The 20,412-nt window shown below is 41.6% G+C and overlaps 1 protein-coding gene across 5 annotated transcripts in view; it reads right to left on the reverse strand.

Moving 5' to 3' along the window:
* PLCE1 (phospholipase C epsilon 1) overlaps nucleotides 1-20,412 on the reverse strand; it is a 337,159-nt gene that overhangs the window by 56,925 nt on the left and 259,822 nt on the right. For 4 of the 5 annotated variants that reach the window (XM_073904420.1, XM_073904421.1, XM_025880681.2 and 1 more), the window contains 8 exons: nucleotides 11,794-11,976; nucleotides 10,274-10,391; nucleotides 9,310-9,466; nucleotides 6,493-6,615; nucleotides 6,271-6,407; nucleotides 3,567-3,805; nucleotides 2,018-2,079; nucleotides 1,770-1,935 (listed from right to left, as the gene is read on the reverse strand). In XM_073904420.1, the coding sequence (XP_073760521.1) occupies nucleotides 1,770-1,935; nucleotides 2,018-2,079; nucleotides 3,567-3,805; nucleotides 6,271-6,407; nucleotides 6,493-6,615; nucleotides 9,310-9,466; nucleotides 10,274-10,391; nucleotides 11,794-11,976 (1,185 nt within the window). The remainder of the gene's footprint in view (nucleotides 1-1,769; nucleotides 1,936-2,017; nucleotides 2,080-3,566; nucleotides 3,806-6,270; nucleotides 6,408-6,492; nucleotides 6,616-9,309; nucleotides 9,467-10,273; nucleotides 10,392-11,793; nucleotides 11,977-20,412) is intronic. The other variant, XM_073904422.1, reaches the window with a different exon arrangement.

Raw genomic sequence — 20,412 nt, forward strand, 5'->3', positions numbered from 1 at the left:
CTAGACTCCAGAGGCTAAGAGCTTCTTCCAGCAGCTACAGTATCTAGAGGTATGTTGCTCTGGGTTGAGGACTGTGGTGTCGAATGACAGCAGGAGCTGGAGGCTGCTTCATCTCCGTGGTGAGCCACACTGGGGAGAAAGCTCGCTTGCTGACTGGCAGCACAGGAGATGGTTTTTCAGCATGAAAAGACTATGGGGCTTTCCGAAGTCGGCATGACATTAAGACCTCCACATAGGGCTAGAAGAAGAAAACTAGGGCTGGAAATTCCAGGTGAGAACAGGGCTTTTCCTCACTCCCGGTTTGTCCCGTGGAGGAAGGTGAGGAGGTAACTAGCAGTGCTGAGGGAAAGCAGAGACTGGTAAGAAATAAGCTACAAGGGATCTTCACACTGGGTTTAACCACATCTGAGTCTATTTGAGGGGTTCTTGTGCCTCATTCAAAGGCTGTGACAATCTCTACTCGGGGTGTAATATTAAGGAGTTAAAAAAACCTCTTGGAGGTCAAATAGGGAAGTGAGGTAGGACTTAAAGCTAGGACATTGGCCCCTGCCCATCTTCCTGGGAGAAACACACACACACACTGCACACACACACACACACACACACACACTTCATTTCTTTCCCCAAGAACTAGAACAATGGATTTCAAACTCCTTTTTAACCCTGGAATTCTCTGTGCAAATGGAGGGTCATATGTAAAGCACATAAGAAGAAGAGGACATTAGCTACAGTGGGGGCAGGGGATGGGGCCCTCCTACCCTCCTACTCTGCTGCTTGCTCCTCAATGTCCCCAGCTGAGGTCCCTCGATAGAACTTCTATTTTGAAAATCACTAAGGACATATCTTCATTTCATAATAAAAGTCCTTTAGAATTTAGAGTTTAAAACACAAATTCCATACCAGATGAGCTTTGGGACAGAAGTTTGACCCATGCTTGAGGAATATCCGGACTGATGTGGAGAACCAAGGAACCTCAACTCTGCTGGGTTTGTGTAAACGATGATAACTGTCATACTTGAACACCCTCCCTGCCCCACCCTTCCCAACCACACACTTGTATTCCTGGGGTCTAGCCTCGCTTTTCTTCCTGATTAACTCTTCTTGTAGGAGGTCAGAAAACGGGCAGCATAGATGAGGAAGTTGCAGAAGATATAACAGAGGCAACTGACATGCAGATCAATGAGAGTTGGTGTTAAGGTCAAAAGGATATGCCTTTTCTATTCCAGAGACCCTTAGGAGTTTCCAAGAACATCTGCACGAATTTAAGTGTGTAGGGACACTGCCTACAGTCTTTGTAAATTTTCGTACCGTAGGGATGGACTGATTGTCTAAAAAAATTTCAAATGAAAATAAACCATACTTTGAGATTAACTTCATAGAAATTCTGTTGCATTTTCTATTATGCTTTCCCACTATAATATATTGATTTATTTAGCATTTAGTGAAACGATTGATTTTCCCATGGGAAAATCTAATTTTAGTAGGAGTAGGTCAGACAAAGTAGGATTTAAAAGCTATGAGTCTCAAACGAATACCTTTTTTTTTTTTTTGCCTAGTATAAGGGTTAAATATAGATAAGAGGGAGGAAGAAAACAAAAAGAAGAAAACAACTGTACGTATAGGCAGTTTTCCCACACGTCATGTTTCCTCACATTTCACATGTAATAGCTGGTAAGTTCTTCAAAGGAGTCGGGGATCAGGGTTTTGTGACTTTGGGGGTTACATCAATAAGATTTAATGGAAATCACATGCCACGCGGAGTTCTGTACCTGACTGTAGAGTTCCACTGAGGACTCTCCTTTGAGCTGGTGGCCTGTGAGGTAGGTATTGTGTGAAGATTCAATGTAATAGTAGGAGAGGGGCAGCTGCAAGTCTTTAATGTTTTCCTGTGACTCATCATTTCTGGAGGCAAAATTATCTTTATCCATCAGAAACCTAGAGGAAACACATTTTCTTAGGCCTGCATAGGGAAAAGAGTTACTCTCAAATGATGGGCAAAAGAGACTTTAAAAGTTACCTTGCAAAGCCCTCAAATGACAGTAGTCCCTGATGACACATACTAACGCTAGGCTCGAACTTCTGCAAGGGACACAAAAAGAGTGTTATTTAGGTAAAGGAAACTAAGGGGAAAAAACCCACCATATCATTTTTTCAAGGTGTTCTGTTTTCATCAGGAAACATCTAAACCAAATATTTGAACTAACTTCGTTATGCAGTGGTAAGAGGCAGTGTTTTAGTCCCAAAGAAAACATCTATTATATGTGCGTTTATTATACGAAGCATATTTATTTGAGAGAAAAAGGGAGAGCGAGGAACTAGGATAAGGCTGATTCATACGAAAACAAACGGTTATCGGTGTGTTCCAGGGGAACATGGGGGTAAGCAGCTACCACAGAGCTGGGGAGAGGCGAAATGGGACGACTCAGCGGGAGTACTTGGTATGGTGCTCCCATGCAATAGTAGTAGAGTGAGCACCGGACCATGGGATCGTAATCTTACATCGTTAGCATTTCCAGTGATCAACTGCTGGGCAGCGAATCCACTGATTCCCAATCGGCTGACAAGGGAGGTTGAAAACCCAGACCGATCCTGCTGTATGTGGCATGGCCTGAACGAGTGTCCTAGCCCATCTCCTGCCACCCTCCGGAGGAAGCCATCATCGTATCTTCCCTGGCTACTGGGATAGCTTCCTACCCTGTCTTTCTGCTTCTACTTCATTCCCAGCACAGCTCACTTCCCAGTGGGGCCAGAGTGACTTCTTGAATACATAAATCAAATCCTGTTACTACCCTGCTCAAAAATTTCCAATAGCTTTCCATGTCACATTGACTGAAGTCAAATTCCTTACCACGGCCTAAAATACCCAGACGACTTGGCCACCTGTCTGGAATCACGTCTACCATTGTGCCTCTGGCTCATGGGGCTGCTATTCCACCAGCCTTTTCATTGTCTTGCTCCCGCCTGGGTCTTTGAGCTCGCTACTCCCTGCCTGGAATGCTCTTTCCTCAGACCTTCACGCGGCTTCTTGATTCAGGGCTCAGCCCCATTGTCACCTCCTCAGGGTGGCCTGTGCTTACTCCTCTCCGCCTCCCGCATCACTACGTCCCCTTACTCTGCTTGAGTTTTTCAGAATCCATCAATACCTGAAATTACATTCTATCTTTATTTATTGTCTGCCTCACCCACTAGGTGAAGGCCAGAACGTGATCTTATTTACTACTATATCCCAGGTCCTGGAAAGAACCTGGCCCGTAGGAGGAGCTAATAAATATTCGCTAAATGATCAAAGAAGTTGAAAACCTAGAATACTCATTTTATTAGATGTGCTAGAACAACAAGAAGGAATCATGTACTGATCTCTTTATGATAGTCACCAAGAGAAGGCTTGCAGTCTATGTTAACTGCATGTTAAATAAGAATGCATCCACTGGTATTTAATGAAACCCTTCTGTTTCTGCCCCAGACTTAAAGGCTCTGGAAAAAAGTATAGAAACAGTATGGTTAGCAGAAAATCATTAGAACAGTCAGAGGCTTTATACACACCTGCATATGAAATGGGTACATACCTGGATGATGCTGAGGATTTCATCATAAGTGCAGTGTTCTCCCTGGCAGTTGACAAGGAAGTCATTGAGCTGGAGTATGCCAACCCCAAAGATGCCCAGAGATGTGCTCTCGACCCCAGTGCCATTTGTCACGATACTTGCAGCAGCAATAGCATCAGATATCTGCCTCTGGTTGTCGGACAGCTGCTGTTTACTCTTAATGAACAACCCCAAGTCCGAGACATTTCTGGTCAATAAATCTGAAATAGAAGCACCCACAGAACATGGGCAAGCTAGCCAGAATCTTTCATAAAGTTCATTTTGGAGATAATGGTGTCGTGGAATTAGTCTCTTCACTCATCTGTCTACACAAGCCATCAAACTCAGTGCTTATTCCTGGCTTCACATAGTTGAGGAAACAAAAAATGAATCAATCAATTAAAAAAAAGAAACTAAGAGAGAACTAGGTCAGTGATCTTGAAAGCCCATGAGCTCAGGGTATTAAAAGAGAACTCACTGTACATTCAGTTGGGGACTTCAGGCTGAATTTGAACTTTGGTTTTTGAGAATAACTTTATTTTTACTTTTACAGACAGTGAAGAGGAACTCTTAAAATTACAGTTGTTTTGTACTTTACAAGTATAATTATAAACACTGGTGTGCAGGTTTTGGTGTGAAAATAAGTTTTCAGCTCGTTTGGGTAAATATCAAGGAGTATAATTGCTGGATTGGCTAGTAAGAGTATATTAAATTTTGTAAGAAACTGCCAAACTTCCAAAGTGGCTGTTCCATTTTACCTTTCCACCAGCCATGTTCCAGGTGTCCCACATTGGCACCAACTTTGGTATGGCCATTTTAATTCTTGCCACTTTGGAAGAGAAGCTGGCAGTTTCTTACAGGGCTAAAGATGGGCTTTCTCATATGATCCAGCAACTGCCTTCCCAGGTGTTTACCAAAAGGAGTTGAAAACTTATGTCCACACAAAACTTGCACACAAATGTTTATAGTATCTTTATTCATAACTGCTAAAAATTGGAAGCAACCAAGATGTTCTTCAAAAGGTGGATAAACAAATGGTGATACATCCACACGATAGAGTATTATTCAGTGATAAAAAGAAATGAGCTATCGAGCCATGAAAAAACACAGGGGAACCTTGAATACACCTTGCTAAGAGAAAGAAGCCAATCTGAAAAGACTACATATGAACTGTATGATTCCAACGATAAGACATTCTGGAAAAGACAAAACTGTGGAGACAGTAAAAAGAGGTTCAGAGGTAAGGTGGGAAGAATGACCAGGCAGAGAACAGGGGATTTTGTATGACACTGCAATGGTAGCTACAGATCATTATACTTTTGTCAGAACCCATAGCATGTACAATACAAACAGTGAACACTAAACTATGGACTTCAGTTAATAATAATATATCAATATCAGCTCAACTGTCACAAATATACCATGCTAATAATGCAAGATATTAATAATAGGAAAAACAGTGTATGTGTGTGTGGGGAGGGTACGGTGGACCCTTCAACAACACAGGTTTGAACTGTGTGGGTCCACTTGTATGCAGATCTTTTTGATAAACACAGTATAATACTGTAAATGGATTTTATCTTCCTTATGATTTTCTTCATAATAATTTCTTTTCTCTAGCTTATTTAATTATAAGACTATAGTATATAACACACACATATTATATATATATATATATATATATATATATATATATATATATACACACACACACAAAATATGGAGTAATCAACTTATCGTTATGTTATCCGTAAGGATTTTCTGGTCAAGAGCAGGCTATTAATAGTTAAATTTGGGGGGAGCCAAACATTAACATGTGGATTTCTGACTGTGTGGGGGATTGGCACCCTTAACCCTTGTCCTGTTCAGGAGTGAACTGTGTATGGGAATTCTCTGTACTTTTCAATCATTTTTCTGTAAACCTAAAACCGCTCTAGAAAAATAATGTCTATTAATTTTTTAACAAGTGCAACTACTTGACTAATCCATAGTTATGCATGTTTTGTGACTAGAGTTGAAAAAATTTAATAGCCTTAGTTGAGGACAGTGTAAGTTTTTGAGTAATAAAAAAGCAGCTGTATAAAAGAGGACAGTTTGTTTTTGCTTCTTTGCGTTTCTAGTCTCCAGAGAGAACAGAAGAGCAAACTAATGGGCTTACCATGCATCAGTGGTGGTGATCATAGTGGTGGTGGTGATCATAGTGGTGGTGGTGAGCGGGGCATAGGAGGCAGACATTCCAGGTTACACTCAGAAAAGTGTCCTGGATGCTGAGCAGGGGTGCTCTGCTCAGGTCACTAAAGATCTTCTTGTCAAAGGGCAGGCAATTCCCACCCTGGGGCTGAGCACCTGTCGGCCTGCAGGCAGGGAAACATTGGTGGTGCACCACACACCTACTGGACATTTGGACATGGGTGAGAGAGGGTTTTTGATTGTCAGAAGGACTGGAAGTCTCTGTTGATTAAATATTCTGGAATGCCTAAACAGACTCCCACAATGACAAATTTCCTTGTCGAAAATGCCAACAGTCCCCATCCCTAAGACAACTTGAAGGAATCCTCAAAGTGTCCCCCCTTCTGCAGGTACCAGCACGCCACGTGGGACAGGCTGAGGGGCTGTGTGACTGGATTTCCAACCTTCGTTTTTAGGTAGAAAGGTCTCCACGGAAATATTACATGGTTGCACAAACCTAGATCAGGCTGAAGGTCGCTGGTGTTTTCGTCGATTGTTAGGTTGGTATAGAGGGGGGCCGACTCGGAGCCGGCTCGGTTGCAGGGCACGGCGTAGATGTCAAAGAGATCCTTCAGGTCCTTGCGGCTCCTCACGCTGGGCGGGGAATGGAAAACACTCCCGATTAGTATTGCCGCAAAAACGTGGGGCTGAGAAAGCCTCAGAAGAAAGCACGCCGTACCTGAATGATTTGAACAGCTCAACGAATTCAACAAAACTCATGTTACTGTCTGAAACCATGAAGCTCTGAAAACCCTTCATTCCTCCTTTGATCCTCCCGTGCCCGCTACTGCTGCTCCAAGCACTGCAACAAAGACATTTGGCCTTAACAGGCAAACCGGGGCCGGCGCGTCCTTCTGCCCCAACGGGCGCCCTCTGGGGAGCAACACCAGCGAAAAGATGGACCGCAAGTCATTCAAGATTGAGGCTCTTTTATGGACTCTCTTGTCATTTCTCTCAAAATTAATCCACATTGTGTCAGAGTAAATAAGACATATGATGCAGCAAAACCACTTCATGTTTATAGGCTATGTAATAAGGCCACAAGGCTAGGGTTAATATCCTTACACTACCCAAACAGCTCTTTGAAATCACAGGTCAATGGGAGGACACAACTTGAACTCAATGTTTCTGAAGAAAAGTCATTTTTTCAAAAGTGCCTATGCTTTTTCAAAAGCACAACCTGTGGAAAAATCTGCACATTCTTTCCTATATTCTAAATTACAGAAACATGTTCAGGAAGAAAGTCCTGAACGTATCAATGTCTTCTCTTTTCCCTTTCTTAACCAGTTATTAGATGAAAACAAGGAAGGGCTTTTAATACTAATGGAAAATGTGAGTCACAAAAATATTAAGAATGGAAAGAAGCCAATTCTGCCTAGAACATATCTGCACCTGCCAAGGCTGTATATTCAATATAAAAATATCAGTCCACTTGGTCAAAACTCAGTCTAGCTGTTTCACAACACTATTATTTTCTATACTGGTTCCCTGACAGGATAGTATAAGAAATGTTTTGACTGGTCTTTAGTCAAATCAATAAACACGATCTTTTCTTTCTTTTCTTTCTTTCTTTCTTTCTTTTCATTTTTGTTTTTTGGGCTTTATTATTTTTTTACTTTTGAAATATTTCAAATATATAAGAAAGTATAGAGACTATTGTAATGAATAGCCAGTTTATACTGAATCTTCCTAACAGTGTTTATTCGTGGAGAATTATTTTGTGTTGATATCTGAAAGTCACCTCTGTACATGGAAGAGTATTACAAAGGATGGATTTGTAGTTGTTTGTAGGCATGGGCTGTTGATCCCCAAAGTGGTGTTGGAAGCAACAGGTGGAGGTTTAGGAAGAGGAAAAAGGTCTGACAAAGTTGCTTATCATTTGCATTTAAGCAAGTATGTTCCCTGTGTTCCTCCCTTCTCGTTCTGGGTCAGCCACTGTCTGCAGGAACCCTTCTCCCTTAGACTTTAGGGAACTGTCCACTCTCTCCTCTTCTAAGGCTCAGCCTTGCTTTCTCCTTGAACAGCATTTGGGCTAATTTTTCTTTTCTGGCCTTGTCTTATCTTTTGGTTTTAGCTTACTTGGTGGGCACTGACCCCTGTCCTCTTGTGGGAGGGCCCGATGATCTTGCATCTGGCATGTTAGTTCTACCTCTTTGAAAAGATTTTCCTCCCTTACTCTGTCCTTCCCATTCCTGTTCCTGAGTGATTGAAATAAAGGGAAAGCCACTTCATCCAAGTTCTCTCTGGGTATTTTATTTACTCAGGACACTGTAGAGGCTGAAATATAAAGAGTTCTGATACTTTGTAGCTTTTCCTTTTGTTACAAACCTAAACTTGCCAAAAAGTTGCAAGAGTGGTACAAAGAATTCCCATGTACCTTTGACCCAGTTTCACCAAGTGTAGAAATCTGAATGTATAGAGCTTAAACTATGTTCATTATTCACATCGTGAAAGAAGGCTTCCCTGTAAAAGATGATTTACTGTAGGATTCTTATCAGTAGCAAACTTCCTTGAGAGAGAGAGAGAGAAAGTGTGTGTGTGTGTGTGTGTGTGTGTATGTATGTGCATGTGTGAGTGTGTAATTAACGTTTCCAAAGCCAGTGTCTGCACAGACCCATTTCCTCCTACCACTCCTCTGTTCAATAAAGAGTACCTGTTTTATCTTGGTTCTGTCTGGAACCTCTGCATTTCTTAAACTTTTTGGGGGGTTGAGGAAGAAGGTATGGCATTCTAATTCCTTTGTTTTGCTTTCTTAATATTATTTCATCTGAGAGGGTAGATGTTTCAAATCTGTACTTTGCATGGACCTTATAAAATAATTTACTATAACACTAGCTTTAGAATTATACCTTAACATACCTAACTTGCTCTAATACATTCATTTCTCCAGACAGGTGTATCTTGTCTTATATAGAGAAGAGTATTAAATATATTTTACCTAACAGCAAAGGGTAAAGTGGCTTACTTTAAAACTTACTTTATTCCTCAGTTAGAACAGTGCTATCCAACAGAATTTTTTGCAATGATAGAAATGTTCTCTTTCTGCATTGTGCAGTATAGCAGCCACTGGCCACTTGTAGCTAAGAACACTTTTAATGGGCATAGTGTGATCGAGGAACTGAATTTTAAATTTTATTTAATTTTTATAGACTTAAAATCAAATTTAAAGAACCATCTTTTTTCCCCCGCTGTGGCCAGTGGTTACTATATTCGACAAGGCAGCTTCAGAAAATCACAGCTTGGGTTTTGTTAGTGCTACTGAAGGATTGGTCTGTCAAATAATTAGGTTAGGAGCAATTATAGTAATGCGAGAAGACAGGAGTGTAAAATCAGGAAAATTAGAAGCATTTAAAAATAGGGTTTTTTTTCAGTTTTCAGTGTAACTGTTAAGTCAAAATTAGAGACAGTCTTTACACAGAGCACTGGAAGATGATGCCCTTCTACATAACTTGAATGATGTGAAGGGTCCTTCTGTTTTATCATGTTAAGGCCCCACCTGGACGGGCTCTTGTTTGAAGAAGACAGCACAGGGGAGGACACTGGCCTGATGGGAGATGATGTCCCGGCAGACAAGTTAGGAGACCCAGCTGTGGTCAAAGAGTGGGCTCTTCTGGAAGGCAGAGTGTTAGGAGGGCTCGTGAAGGCATTTGCCTCTGTGAGAGAGAAACACAGAAACCAGACAATGACGCCAGGTTATCCTTTCCCTCGAAATCAAAGAAACACCAAAGCTGTTTCTGAATGTCTGAGCAAATCCCTCTATGTAAGCAATTGCTATACAAGAAGCATCAAAATATTCTGAGGAGTGGACTCATGTGGTGGGTTCTCAACCTTGGCTGCAGATCAGAATGATTTGGGGAGCTTAAAAATATAGAGATGTTCAGAGAGTGTTAGACTCAGTGGGGCTGGGGTGCCACCAGGGCATCCAGATATTTTTAAAAAATAATCTCAGCCGTGGTTGAGAATCACTGCTCTGGTCTAATCCACCACATTGATTTTGTATATCTCATATCTTTTGTCCATGAGGCCAAGTTAATTAATGAGAATTTTCTTCCAAGCACACTGAGCTTGCAGAAGTACCTCTTGGGTTCTACTATCTAGTTAAATACAAAGATAAGTATATTTAGGGGCGCCTGGGTGGCTCAGTCGTTAAGCGTCTGCCTTCGGCTCAGGTCATGATCCTGGGGTCCTGGGATCAAGACCCGCATCGGGCTCCCTGCTCAGTGGGAAGCCTGCTTCTCCCTCTCCCACTCCCCTTACTTGTGTTCCCTCTCTTGCTGTGTCTCTCTCTGTCAGATAAATAAATAAAATCTTTAAAAATAAATAAAGATAAGTATACTTAACAAGACAAATAGTTCTGTTAAGAATGTCCACAGTACTTAAATCACAGTTGAAAACCAAATGCATATTTTCCCTATAAAACAACAACAACCAAACCCTCAGATGTTGGTAGGGGGCTTTACCAGATTCTTCTTGCTCATTCATGTCTTGAGGGTCGGAACCACTCCGGCTGCGACTCTCCCTGTGCATTTTGCTCTTCCGCGTGGCCATCTCGTCGTCAGCCGCCTCTCCACTCTCACCCTGGGGACACACACGTGCCAATATTCCTCGTTCTGGGTTTCTCTCCCTCCCGGCACTGCTGCGGTTCAGGCAGGACCCTATTTTCTGACTGCCCCACCTTCCACACGCCCCCCACCCCAAACCAGTACAGACCCCTGTGAAGGCTGACCCAGGAGTCTCACGTTACACTATCCCACTTGTTTTTCCCGATATAGCAGCACTCCCTGGGGGAGGTGGCTGACAAGAGCAGACACACAGCCCCTGGCATCTCTACGTAGAGACCAAATTATGAAGCAGACAAAGCTTGGCTTAGGCATCAACAGCCTTTCATACACAAAATGTGGGACTTTTTCTAGATAACCATGGAGAAAATACACTATCATGTTATAGTGATAATCTCCATATAATGAATATAGAATATGTAGTGGTAACTAACCAAATATTTTCTGTCATGGTAAAAACCATAAATTCTACCACTTTAACCATTTTTAAGTGTACAATAGAGTAGTGCTAACTCTATGTGCTTTGCTGTGCAGATCTCTAGAACTCTTTCCTCTTACAAAACTGAAACTCTAGACGCAATGAAAAACGGGTTCCCCTTTGCCCTTTCCCCCCAGCCCCTGGCATCCACCATCCTACTTTCTGTTTCCAAGAGCTTGACCACTCTAGGTACCTCATCTAAGTGGAATCATGCCACATTTGTCCTTTTGTGACTGGCTTATTACACTTAGGGTGATGTCCTTCAGGTTCACCCACATTGTCGCGTGCCAGGAACTCCTTCTTTTTTGAAGGCTGAACACTATTCCATTATATGTATACCTCACCTTTCCTTGATCTTTCATTCATGGATGGACATTTAGGTTGCTTCTCTTGATACTGTATTTTAAGTTGTATTCTACATTGAGCATTTTGGCCTTTTAAGACCTTTATAACCGGATCCCTGGTCTTTTTAGCCTTTGCTTGCCACCACAGAGCCTATGCTCCAGCATGGAGCATGAACCCAGAACTCCGCATGCTTCCCTGCACAAGCCGTCTTTCGTGCTTCCCTCCCGCCACCTCTGCCAGAAATGCTCCCCTCCCGCCCTCACATCGCTGTCTGTCTGATCCTTCAAGACCCATCTGTCGGCTTCCCTGCGAAGCCTCTCCTGTCTGCATCCTGGCCCTGGATCTTCCTTATGTCTGCTCCCATAGCACTCTGTAGATGGCTTAACCATGACTCCTACCGAGTCCTCACTGTTTGAGGCCCCTGACTTTTTCAGGTGTTGACACAATTCCCAACACTGGGCCTGGCACCAGGAGGTGCTTGGCAAGTGCTTGCATTTCATTTGTTCCATCTTGTCCCCACCCCAAATGCGCTAAGGTGATGTAGACCATACAACAGTCCTGGATGATGGGGTCTGAGGCGTCATAAATAACACTCTACCCTTATAAGGGTTTTCTTCTTTTTCTTGGTGGTGCTTATGCCCAAGGTGTTGTTTCTCTGCACACTGGGCTTCTCAGCACTCTTTGCGGATATCCCAAGGCTGGGATTGCGCGTACTCCATCGCCGGCCACCAAACAGCTCCACAGCATGAGCCAAAGTTGGGCCCTCATACCGTCCGTCCTCCTGTAAGAGAATCACATTCTGAATGCATGAAGGAACAGCAAGCAATGGGGAAGTCAACAGATGAATGGCTTCTAGTAAATTCCCAGAGGTGGAGGAGCACAGGCAGTTACGGAAGACTAGAGATCTGGCCACCCAAGTGGCCCTGTGTCCTAACTGTCAGACTCTGTTGGGAGTCTCATCACATCCTGTTGTCCTGGTCACATCCCTGCTGAGTTCCAAGGATGTGCTACGGGCAAGTGGGATGAATATAGACTTCCCTTCCCAGTTTCAGAGGTTACATTCCAGAATTACCACTGTAGGAATATTCAGGAAAGGTTTTTCTTTTTTTATTGTTGTTGTTTGTTTTTTACCTAGTTTGATGCTTGGGACAGTATGACTTGAAATACAGAGTATGTGGCATTTACTTCAGAGGGTTCTGGGAGATAACCACAGAGAAAACATATTATTAAATAGTTGGTGCACACCTGAAACTAATGTAACATTATGTGTCAACAACTATACTCAGTAAAATAAAGAAAGAAAATAGCTGGGCTGCTGTCCTCTTGAGTGACTGATAACCAAGGATAGAGAGCCCAGGGCACTGAGAACACCATGCATATTATGATGCTGTGAACAGCGAGAAGATCCTTGTCTTGAAGCAGGCATGCTTCTCCCCAGGTAACTCTGAGCTACATGCACTGGGGAGCAGCAGGGATTTACTCATTAAACAACTGCCAACAATTCTCCCTCTAAGTCAGGGAGGCTGGTTAATAAAACCACAAAAAGTCATGTACGAATTAAAGCCAATATGGATGAAATTTCACAGGTTGTATAAAATGGACCTTTTAAAATTAATTTCCATAATTTACTGTCTTTACTTTCTGCAAGCTTTTAAGGCCAGCTCTCCTTTGCAACTCCAAAGAGGAGCTTGTAAATAGGTTTGCTTTGTTGTAGATGCTCTGTAAATAATAAAGGGTCTTTGTGTGTGTGTGTGCTGGCTCCTTCACCCTAACGTTCAATTGCTATCTCATTTTATGATTTGAGGTGTGACCTCCCACTTCCTGCATCCTGTTATGGATCCCAGGATGCTGAGTGACTTGGATGCTTGATGTGGGAAATCTTTTGGTGATCTCTGATGGACATCTGGGATTTATGCCTTCTATTAATCATTTCTCTTTTCTCTAACCATACCTCAATTTTACTGTATCTCTTTCCACTGAATACAGTCTTTTTTTTAAAAAGATTTTATTTATTTATTTGAGAGAGAGAGAGAGATAGGGAATGCACACTAGCTGGGCGGTGAGGGGCACAGGGAGAGGGAGAAGCAGGCTCCCTGATAAGCAGGCAGTCCAATGGTGGGCTGGATCCCAGGACCCTGAGATCATGACCTGAGAGAAAGGCAGACACTTAACCGAATGAGACACCCAGGAGGCCCTGGATACAGTCTTGAGTTTATCAATCAAGATGAAACATCTTCCCTTGACCAATGGTTGGCATAAGATCCAAATAAGTCAATCTGAATCTCCCTCCCTGAAAAATGAATCTTGAATACAATGCTACTGAGAATGAAGGTTGGAGATCATTCTTTCCTGATGCAGGCCTATTCCCTGTGAACAAGTCACTATAATTGACTTTAAAGTGGAATCAACATTTCATGCCACAATTTCATAAATAAATTTTAACTACCTTATTGAATATCATATGCTGAAAGAAATTTTGTAAAAATGTTATCTATGGGTTTTAACTAACACTTTAAAAATTTAATAGATCCCATCATTAAAATTTAAAACTTCTGCTCTGGAAAAAACATTGTCAAGAGAATTAGAAGATAAGCCACAGACTGGGAGAAAATGTTTGCCAAAGAAACATCTGATAAAGAACTGTTATCCAAAATATACAATGAATGAAAGTGAGGGGGGAGGAGCAAGATGGCAGAGGAGTAGGAGACCTGGATTTCGTCTGGTCCCAGGAATTCAGCTGGATGGGGATCAAACCATTCTGAACACCTACGAACTCAACAGGAGATCGAAGAAAAGAATAGAAGCAACTCTCTGAATAGAAAAGCGACCACTTTCTGGAAGGTAGGACGTGCGGAGAAGTAAATCCGAGGTGATATTTGGGAGGATAGATGGTGGGGAAGGGGGCCTCCGCCAGCTGCTTCTGGCAAGTGATAGAGCAGCGGAACACAAAATCGGAACTTTTAGAAGTTGGCTCCACTGAGGGACGTCGCTCCAGTGGCTAAGTGGGGGGTGGAATCCCCTCTGGGACAGTGTGGTCTCAGGACCCTTGGGGTCACAGAAAGACCGGGGGTGCCTGAGTGCGGCACAAAGCTCCCAGGTATCGGAGCAGGGAAGTTGGCTGCAGGGATGGAGCCGAGGAGCGGGCTCGCAGCTCGCGGTTGCCATAAATGGGGATCCGTGGCACAGTCGGGCCACTGCTCCTCCAGCAGGGACCCAACAAGCAGCAGATCTGGGGAGACTCCCCTTCCTCCCTCGGGCGGAGCGGCGTGGGAGCTCACCGCAGGGATCTGCTGGGTTTGGAGACTCCACATGGGGTCATGTGCCAGAGATAGAAACGCTCAGTCACAGGCCAGGTGAGCACGGAGTGCAGCCGGAGACCAGGTGGACAGGAGTGACTGACTGCTTTTCTCTGGGGGCGCACTGAGTAGTGAGGACCTGAGTTCTCAGCTCCTCTGGGGCGGAGATTGGGAGGCCGCCATTTTCACTCTCGTCCTCCAAACCTGTACCAAAAACTTGCAGGGAACAAAAGATCCCGGAGAGCAAGCCTGAGCAGATTACTTAGCTGAGACCTACAAGGGCGGGGCAATTCTGCCTCCGGCAAAGACATTTGGGAACCACGGCAACAGGCCCCTCCCCCAGAAGATGAGCAAGAACAGCCGCCCAAGACCAAGTTTACAGATCAATGAGAATTGCAAAAGTCCAGCGCTAGGGGAATACTGCACATAGAATTCATGGCTTTTTTACCATGATTCTTTAGTCTTTCAAAGTTAATTTTTTTAATTTTCTTTTTTTTTTGAAATTTTCTTTTCCCCTTTTTCAACCATCTTATCAATCCCTTTTTAAAAAAATCTTTTTTATTTTTCATTTTTAGAGTCATATTCTATCCCTTCATAGTAGTTAACCTTATTTTTGGTGTATATATACATACATATATATATATATACACATATATATATGTGTATATATATATGTTGTTCTTGCTTTAAAATTTTGGGATACAGTTTCTTCTAACAGACCAAAATATACCCTAAATCTCTAGTGTATGGCTTTGTTCTAGTCTCCTGCCTGATCACATTCTTTCCCCCCCTTCTTTTTAATTCCTCTTCTTTCTTTTTTCAACCAACTTCTTATCTTAAAATTCCTTTTATAAAATCTTTTATAATTTACATCTTTACAGTCATATTCCATCCCTTCATCATATTTACCCTTATTTTTGTACATATATAAGTTTTTCTTTCTTTAAAATTTTGGGAGGCACTTTATTCTAACAGACAAAAATACGCCCAAAATCTAGTCTGTGGCACTGATCTATGCACCAGCCTGATCATATTTGATCATATTCTTTTTTTTTCTTATCTTTTTCTTTTTCTTTTTTCTTTCTTTCCCTTTCTTTCCCCCCAGTTTCGGGTCTCTTCTAATTTGTTTAGTGTATATTTTTCTAGGGTCGTTGTTACCCTGTTAGCATTTTGTTCTCTCATTTATCTATTCTCCTCTGGACAAACTGACAAGATGGAAAAAAAATCACCTCAAAAAAAAAAAAAAAGAACGAGAGGCAGTACTGACTGCCAGGGACCTAATCAATATGGACATTAGTAAGATGTCAGAACTATAGTTCAGAATCATGATTTTAAAGATACTAGCTGGGCTTGAAAAAAGCATGGAAGATATTAGAGAAACCCTTTCTGGAGAAATAAAAGAACTAAAATCTAACCAAGTCAAAATCAAAAAGGCTATTAATGAGGTGCAATAAAAAATGGGGGCACTAACTGCTAGCATAAATGAGGCAGAAGAGAGAATTAGCGATATAGAAGACCAAATGATGGAAAATAAAGAAGCTGAGAAAAAGAGAGATAAACAACTACTGGATCATGAGGGCAGAATTCGAGAGATAAGTGATACCATAAGACGAAACAACATTAGAATAATTGGGATCCCAGGAGAAGAAGAAAGAGAGAGAGAGGCAGAAGGTATATTGGAGCAAATTATAGCAGAGAACTTCCCTAATTTGGGGAAGGAAACAGGCATCAAAATCCAGGAGGCACAGAGAACCCCTCTCAAAATCAATAAAAATAGGTCAACACCTCGACATCTAATAGTAAAACTTAACGAGTCTCAGAGACAAAGAGAAAATCCTGAAAGCAGCTCGGGAGAAGAGACATGCAACCTGTAATGGTAGAAACATTAGATTGGCAACAGACCTATCCACAGAGACCTGGCAGGCCAGAAAGGACTGGCATGATATCTTCAGAGCACTCAATGAGAAAAATATGCAGCCAAGAATACTATATCCAGCTAGGCTGTCATTGAAAATAGAAGGAGAGATAAAAAGCTTCCAGGACAAACAAAAACTAAAGAAATTTGCAAACACAAAACCAGCCCTCCAAGAAATATTAAAAGGGGTCCTCTAAGCAAAGAGAGAGCCTAAAAGCAGCATAGACCAGAAAGGAACACAGACAATATACAGTAACAGTCACCTTACAGGCAATACAATGGCACTAAATTCACAACTTTCAATAGTTACCCTGAATGTAAATGGGCTAAATGCCCCAATCAAAAGACACAGATTATCAGACTGAATAAAAAAACAAGACCCATCGATATGCTGTCTGCAAGAGACTCATTTTAGACCCAAAGACACCCCAGATTAAAAGTGAGGGGGTGGAAAACCATTTACCATGCTAATGGACACCAAGAGAAAGCTGGGGTGGCAATCCTTCTATCAGACAAATTAGATTTTAAACCAAAGACTGTAATAAGAGATGAAGAAGGACACTATATCCTACTTAAAGGGTCTATCCAACAAGAAGATCTAACAATTGTAAATATCTATGCCCCGAACATGGGAGGAGCCAATTATAAGCCAATTAATAACAAAAGCAAAGAAACACATTGACAACAATGTAATAATAGTGGGGGACTTTAACACCCCCCTCACTGAAATGGACAGATCATCTAAGCAAAAGATCAACAAGGAAATAAAGACTTTAAATGACACACTGGACCAAATGGACTTCACAGATATATTCAGAACATTCCATACTAAAGCAACAGAATACCCGTTCTTCTCTAGTGCCCATGGAACATTCTCCAGAATAGATCACATCCTAGGTCACAAATCAGGTCTCAACCGGTACCAAAAGATTGGGATCATTCCCTGCATATTTTCAGACCACAATTCTTTGAAACTAGAACTCAATCACAAGAGGAAAGTCGGAAAGAACTCATATACATGGAGGCTTAAGAGCATCCTACTACAGAATGAATAGGTCAACCAGGAAATTAAAGAAGAATTAAAAAAATTCATGGAAACCAATGAAAATGAAAACACAACTGTCCAAAATCTTTGGGATGCAGCAAAGGCAGTCCTGAGAGGAAAGTATATAGCAATACAAGCCTTTCTCAAGAAACAAGAAAGGTCTCAAATACACAACCTAACCCTACACCTAAAGGAGCTAGAAAAAAAAAACAGCAAATAAAGCCTAAACCCAGCAGGAGAAGAGAAATAATAAAGACGAGAGCAGAAATCAATGAAATAGAAACCAAAAGAACAGTAGAACAGATCAATGAAACTAGGAGCTGGTTCTTTGAAAGAATTAATAAGATTGATAAACCCCTGGCCAGACTTATCAAAAAGAAAAGAGAAATGACCCAAATCAACAAAATCATGAATGAAAGAGGAGAGATCACAACCAACACCAAAAAAATACAAACAATTATAAGAACATATTATGAGCAACTCTATGCCAGCAAATTAGATAACCTGGAAGAAATGGATGCATTCTGGGAGATGTATCAACTACCAAAACCGAACCAGGAAGAAATAGAAAACCTGAACAGACCTATAACCACTAGGGAAATTGAAGCAGTCATCAAAAATCTCCCAAGAAACAAAAGCCCAGGGCCAGATGGCTTCCCAGGGGAATTCTACCAAACATTTAAAGAAGAATTAATACCTATTTTTCTGAAACTGTTCCAAAAAATAGAAATGGAAGGAAAACTTCCAAACTCGTTTTATGAGGCCACCATTACCTTGATCCCCAAACCAGACAAAGACCCCATCAAAAAGGAGAACTACAGACCAATATCCTTGATGAACATGGATGCAAAAATTCTCACCAAAATACTAGCCAATAGGATCCAACAGTACATTAAAAGGATTATTCACCACGACCAAGTGGGATTTATCCCTGGGCTGCAAGGTTGGTTCAACATCCGCAAATCAATCAACGTGATACAATACATTAACAAAAGAAAGAACAAGAATCATATGATCCTCTCAATAGATGCAGAAAAAGCATTTGACAAAGTACAGCATCCTTTCTTGATCAAAACTCTTCAGAGTATAGGGATAGAGGGTACATATCTCAATATCATAAAAACCATCTATGAAAAACCTATAACAAATATCATTCTCAATGGGGGAAAATCTAAGAGCTTTCCTCCTAAGGTCAGGAACGCGGCAGGGATGTCCACTCTCACCACTGCTATTCAACATAGTATTAGAAGTCCTAGCCACAGCAATCAGACAACAAAAAGAAATCAAAGACATCCAAAATGGCAAAGAAGAAGTCAAATTCTCACTCTTTGCAGATGATATGATACTTTATGTGGAAATCCCAAAAGACTCCACCCCAAAACTGCTAGAACTCATACAGGAATTCAGTAAAGTGGCAGGATATAAAATCAGTGCCCAGAAATCAGAGGCATTCCTATACACCCACAACAAGACAGAAGACAGAGAAATTAAGGAGTCAATACCATTTACAATTGCACCCCAAACCATAAGATACCTAGGAATAAATCTAACCACAGAGGCAAAGGATCTGTACTCAGAAAACTATAAAATACTCATGAAGAAATTGAGGAAGACACAAAGAAATGGAAAAACGTTCCATGCTCATGGATTGGAAAAACAAATATTGTGAAGATGTCAATGCTACCTAGAGCAATCTACACATTCAATGCAATCCCCATCAAAATACCATCCACTTTTTTCAAAAAATGGAACAAATAATCCTAAAATTTGTATGGAACCAGAAAAGACCCCGAATAGCCAGAGGAATGTTGAAAAAGCAAAGCAAAGCTGGTGGCATCACAATTCTGGACTTCCAGCTCTATTACAAAGCTGTCCTCATCAAGACAGTATGGTACTGGCACAAAGACAGACACATAGATCAATGGAACAGAATAGAGAGCCCAGAAATGGACCCTCAACTCTATGGTCAACTAATCTGTGACAAAGCAGGAAAGAATGTCCAATGGAAAAAAGACAGTCTCTTCAACAAATGGTGTTGGGAAAATTGGACAGCCACATGCAGAAGAATGAAACTGGACCATTTCCTTACACCACACACAAAAATAGACTCCAAATGGTTGAAAGACCTAAATGTGAGACAGGAGTCGATCAAAATCCTAAAGGAGAACACAGGCAGCGACCTCTTCGACCTCAGCTGCAGCAACTTCTTCCTAGAAACACCGCCAAAGGCAAGGGAAGCAAGGGCAAAAATGAACTATTGGGACTTCATGAAGATAAAAAGCTTTTGCACAGCAAAAGAAACAGTCCCCAAAACCAAAAGACAACCGACAGAATGGGAGAAAATATTTGCAAATGACATATCAGATAAAGGGCTAGTATCCAAAATCTATAAAGAACTCCTTAAACTCAGCACCCAAAGAACAAATGATCCAATCAAGAAATGGGCAGAAGACATGAACAGACATTTTTCCAAAGAAGACATCCAAATGGCCAACAGACACATGAAAAAGTGCTCAACATTGCTTGGTATCAGGGGAATCCAAATCAAAACCTCAATGAGATATCACCTCACACCAGTCAGAATGGCTAAAATTAACAGGTCAGGAAACAAGAGATGTTGGTGGGGATGCGGAGAAAGGGGAACCCTCCTACACTGTTGGTGGGAATGCAAGCTGGTGCAACCACTCTGGAAAACAGTATGGAGGTTCCTCAAAAAGTTGAAAATAGAGCTACCATATGATCCAGCAATTGCACTACTGGGTATTTACCTCAAAGATACAAATGTAGGGATCCGAAGGGGTACGTGCATCCCGATGTTTATAGCAGCAATGTCCACAATAGCCAAACTGTGGAAAGAGCCTAGATGTCCATCGACAGATGAATGGATAAAGAAGATGTGATATATATACACAATGGAATATTATGCAGCCATCAAAAGGAATGAGATCTTGCCATTTGCAA

This window comes from Callorhinus ursinus, unplaced genomic scaffold (genome assembly GCF_003265705.2).
Source record: "Callorhinus ursinus isolate GAN/ISIS: 27379988/994484 unplaced genomic scaffold, GSC_fseal_2.0 scaffold20, whole genome shotgun sequence".
In the NCBI taxonomy this organism is placed as follows: domain Eukaryota; kingdom Metazoa; phylum Chordata; class Mammalia; order Carnivora; family Otariidae; genus Callorhinus; species Callorhinus ursinus.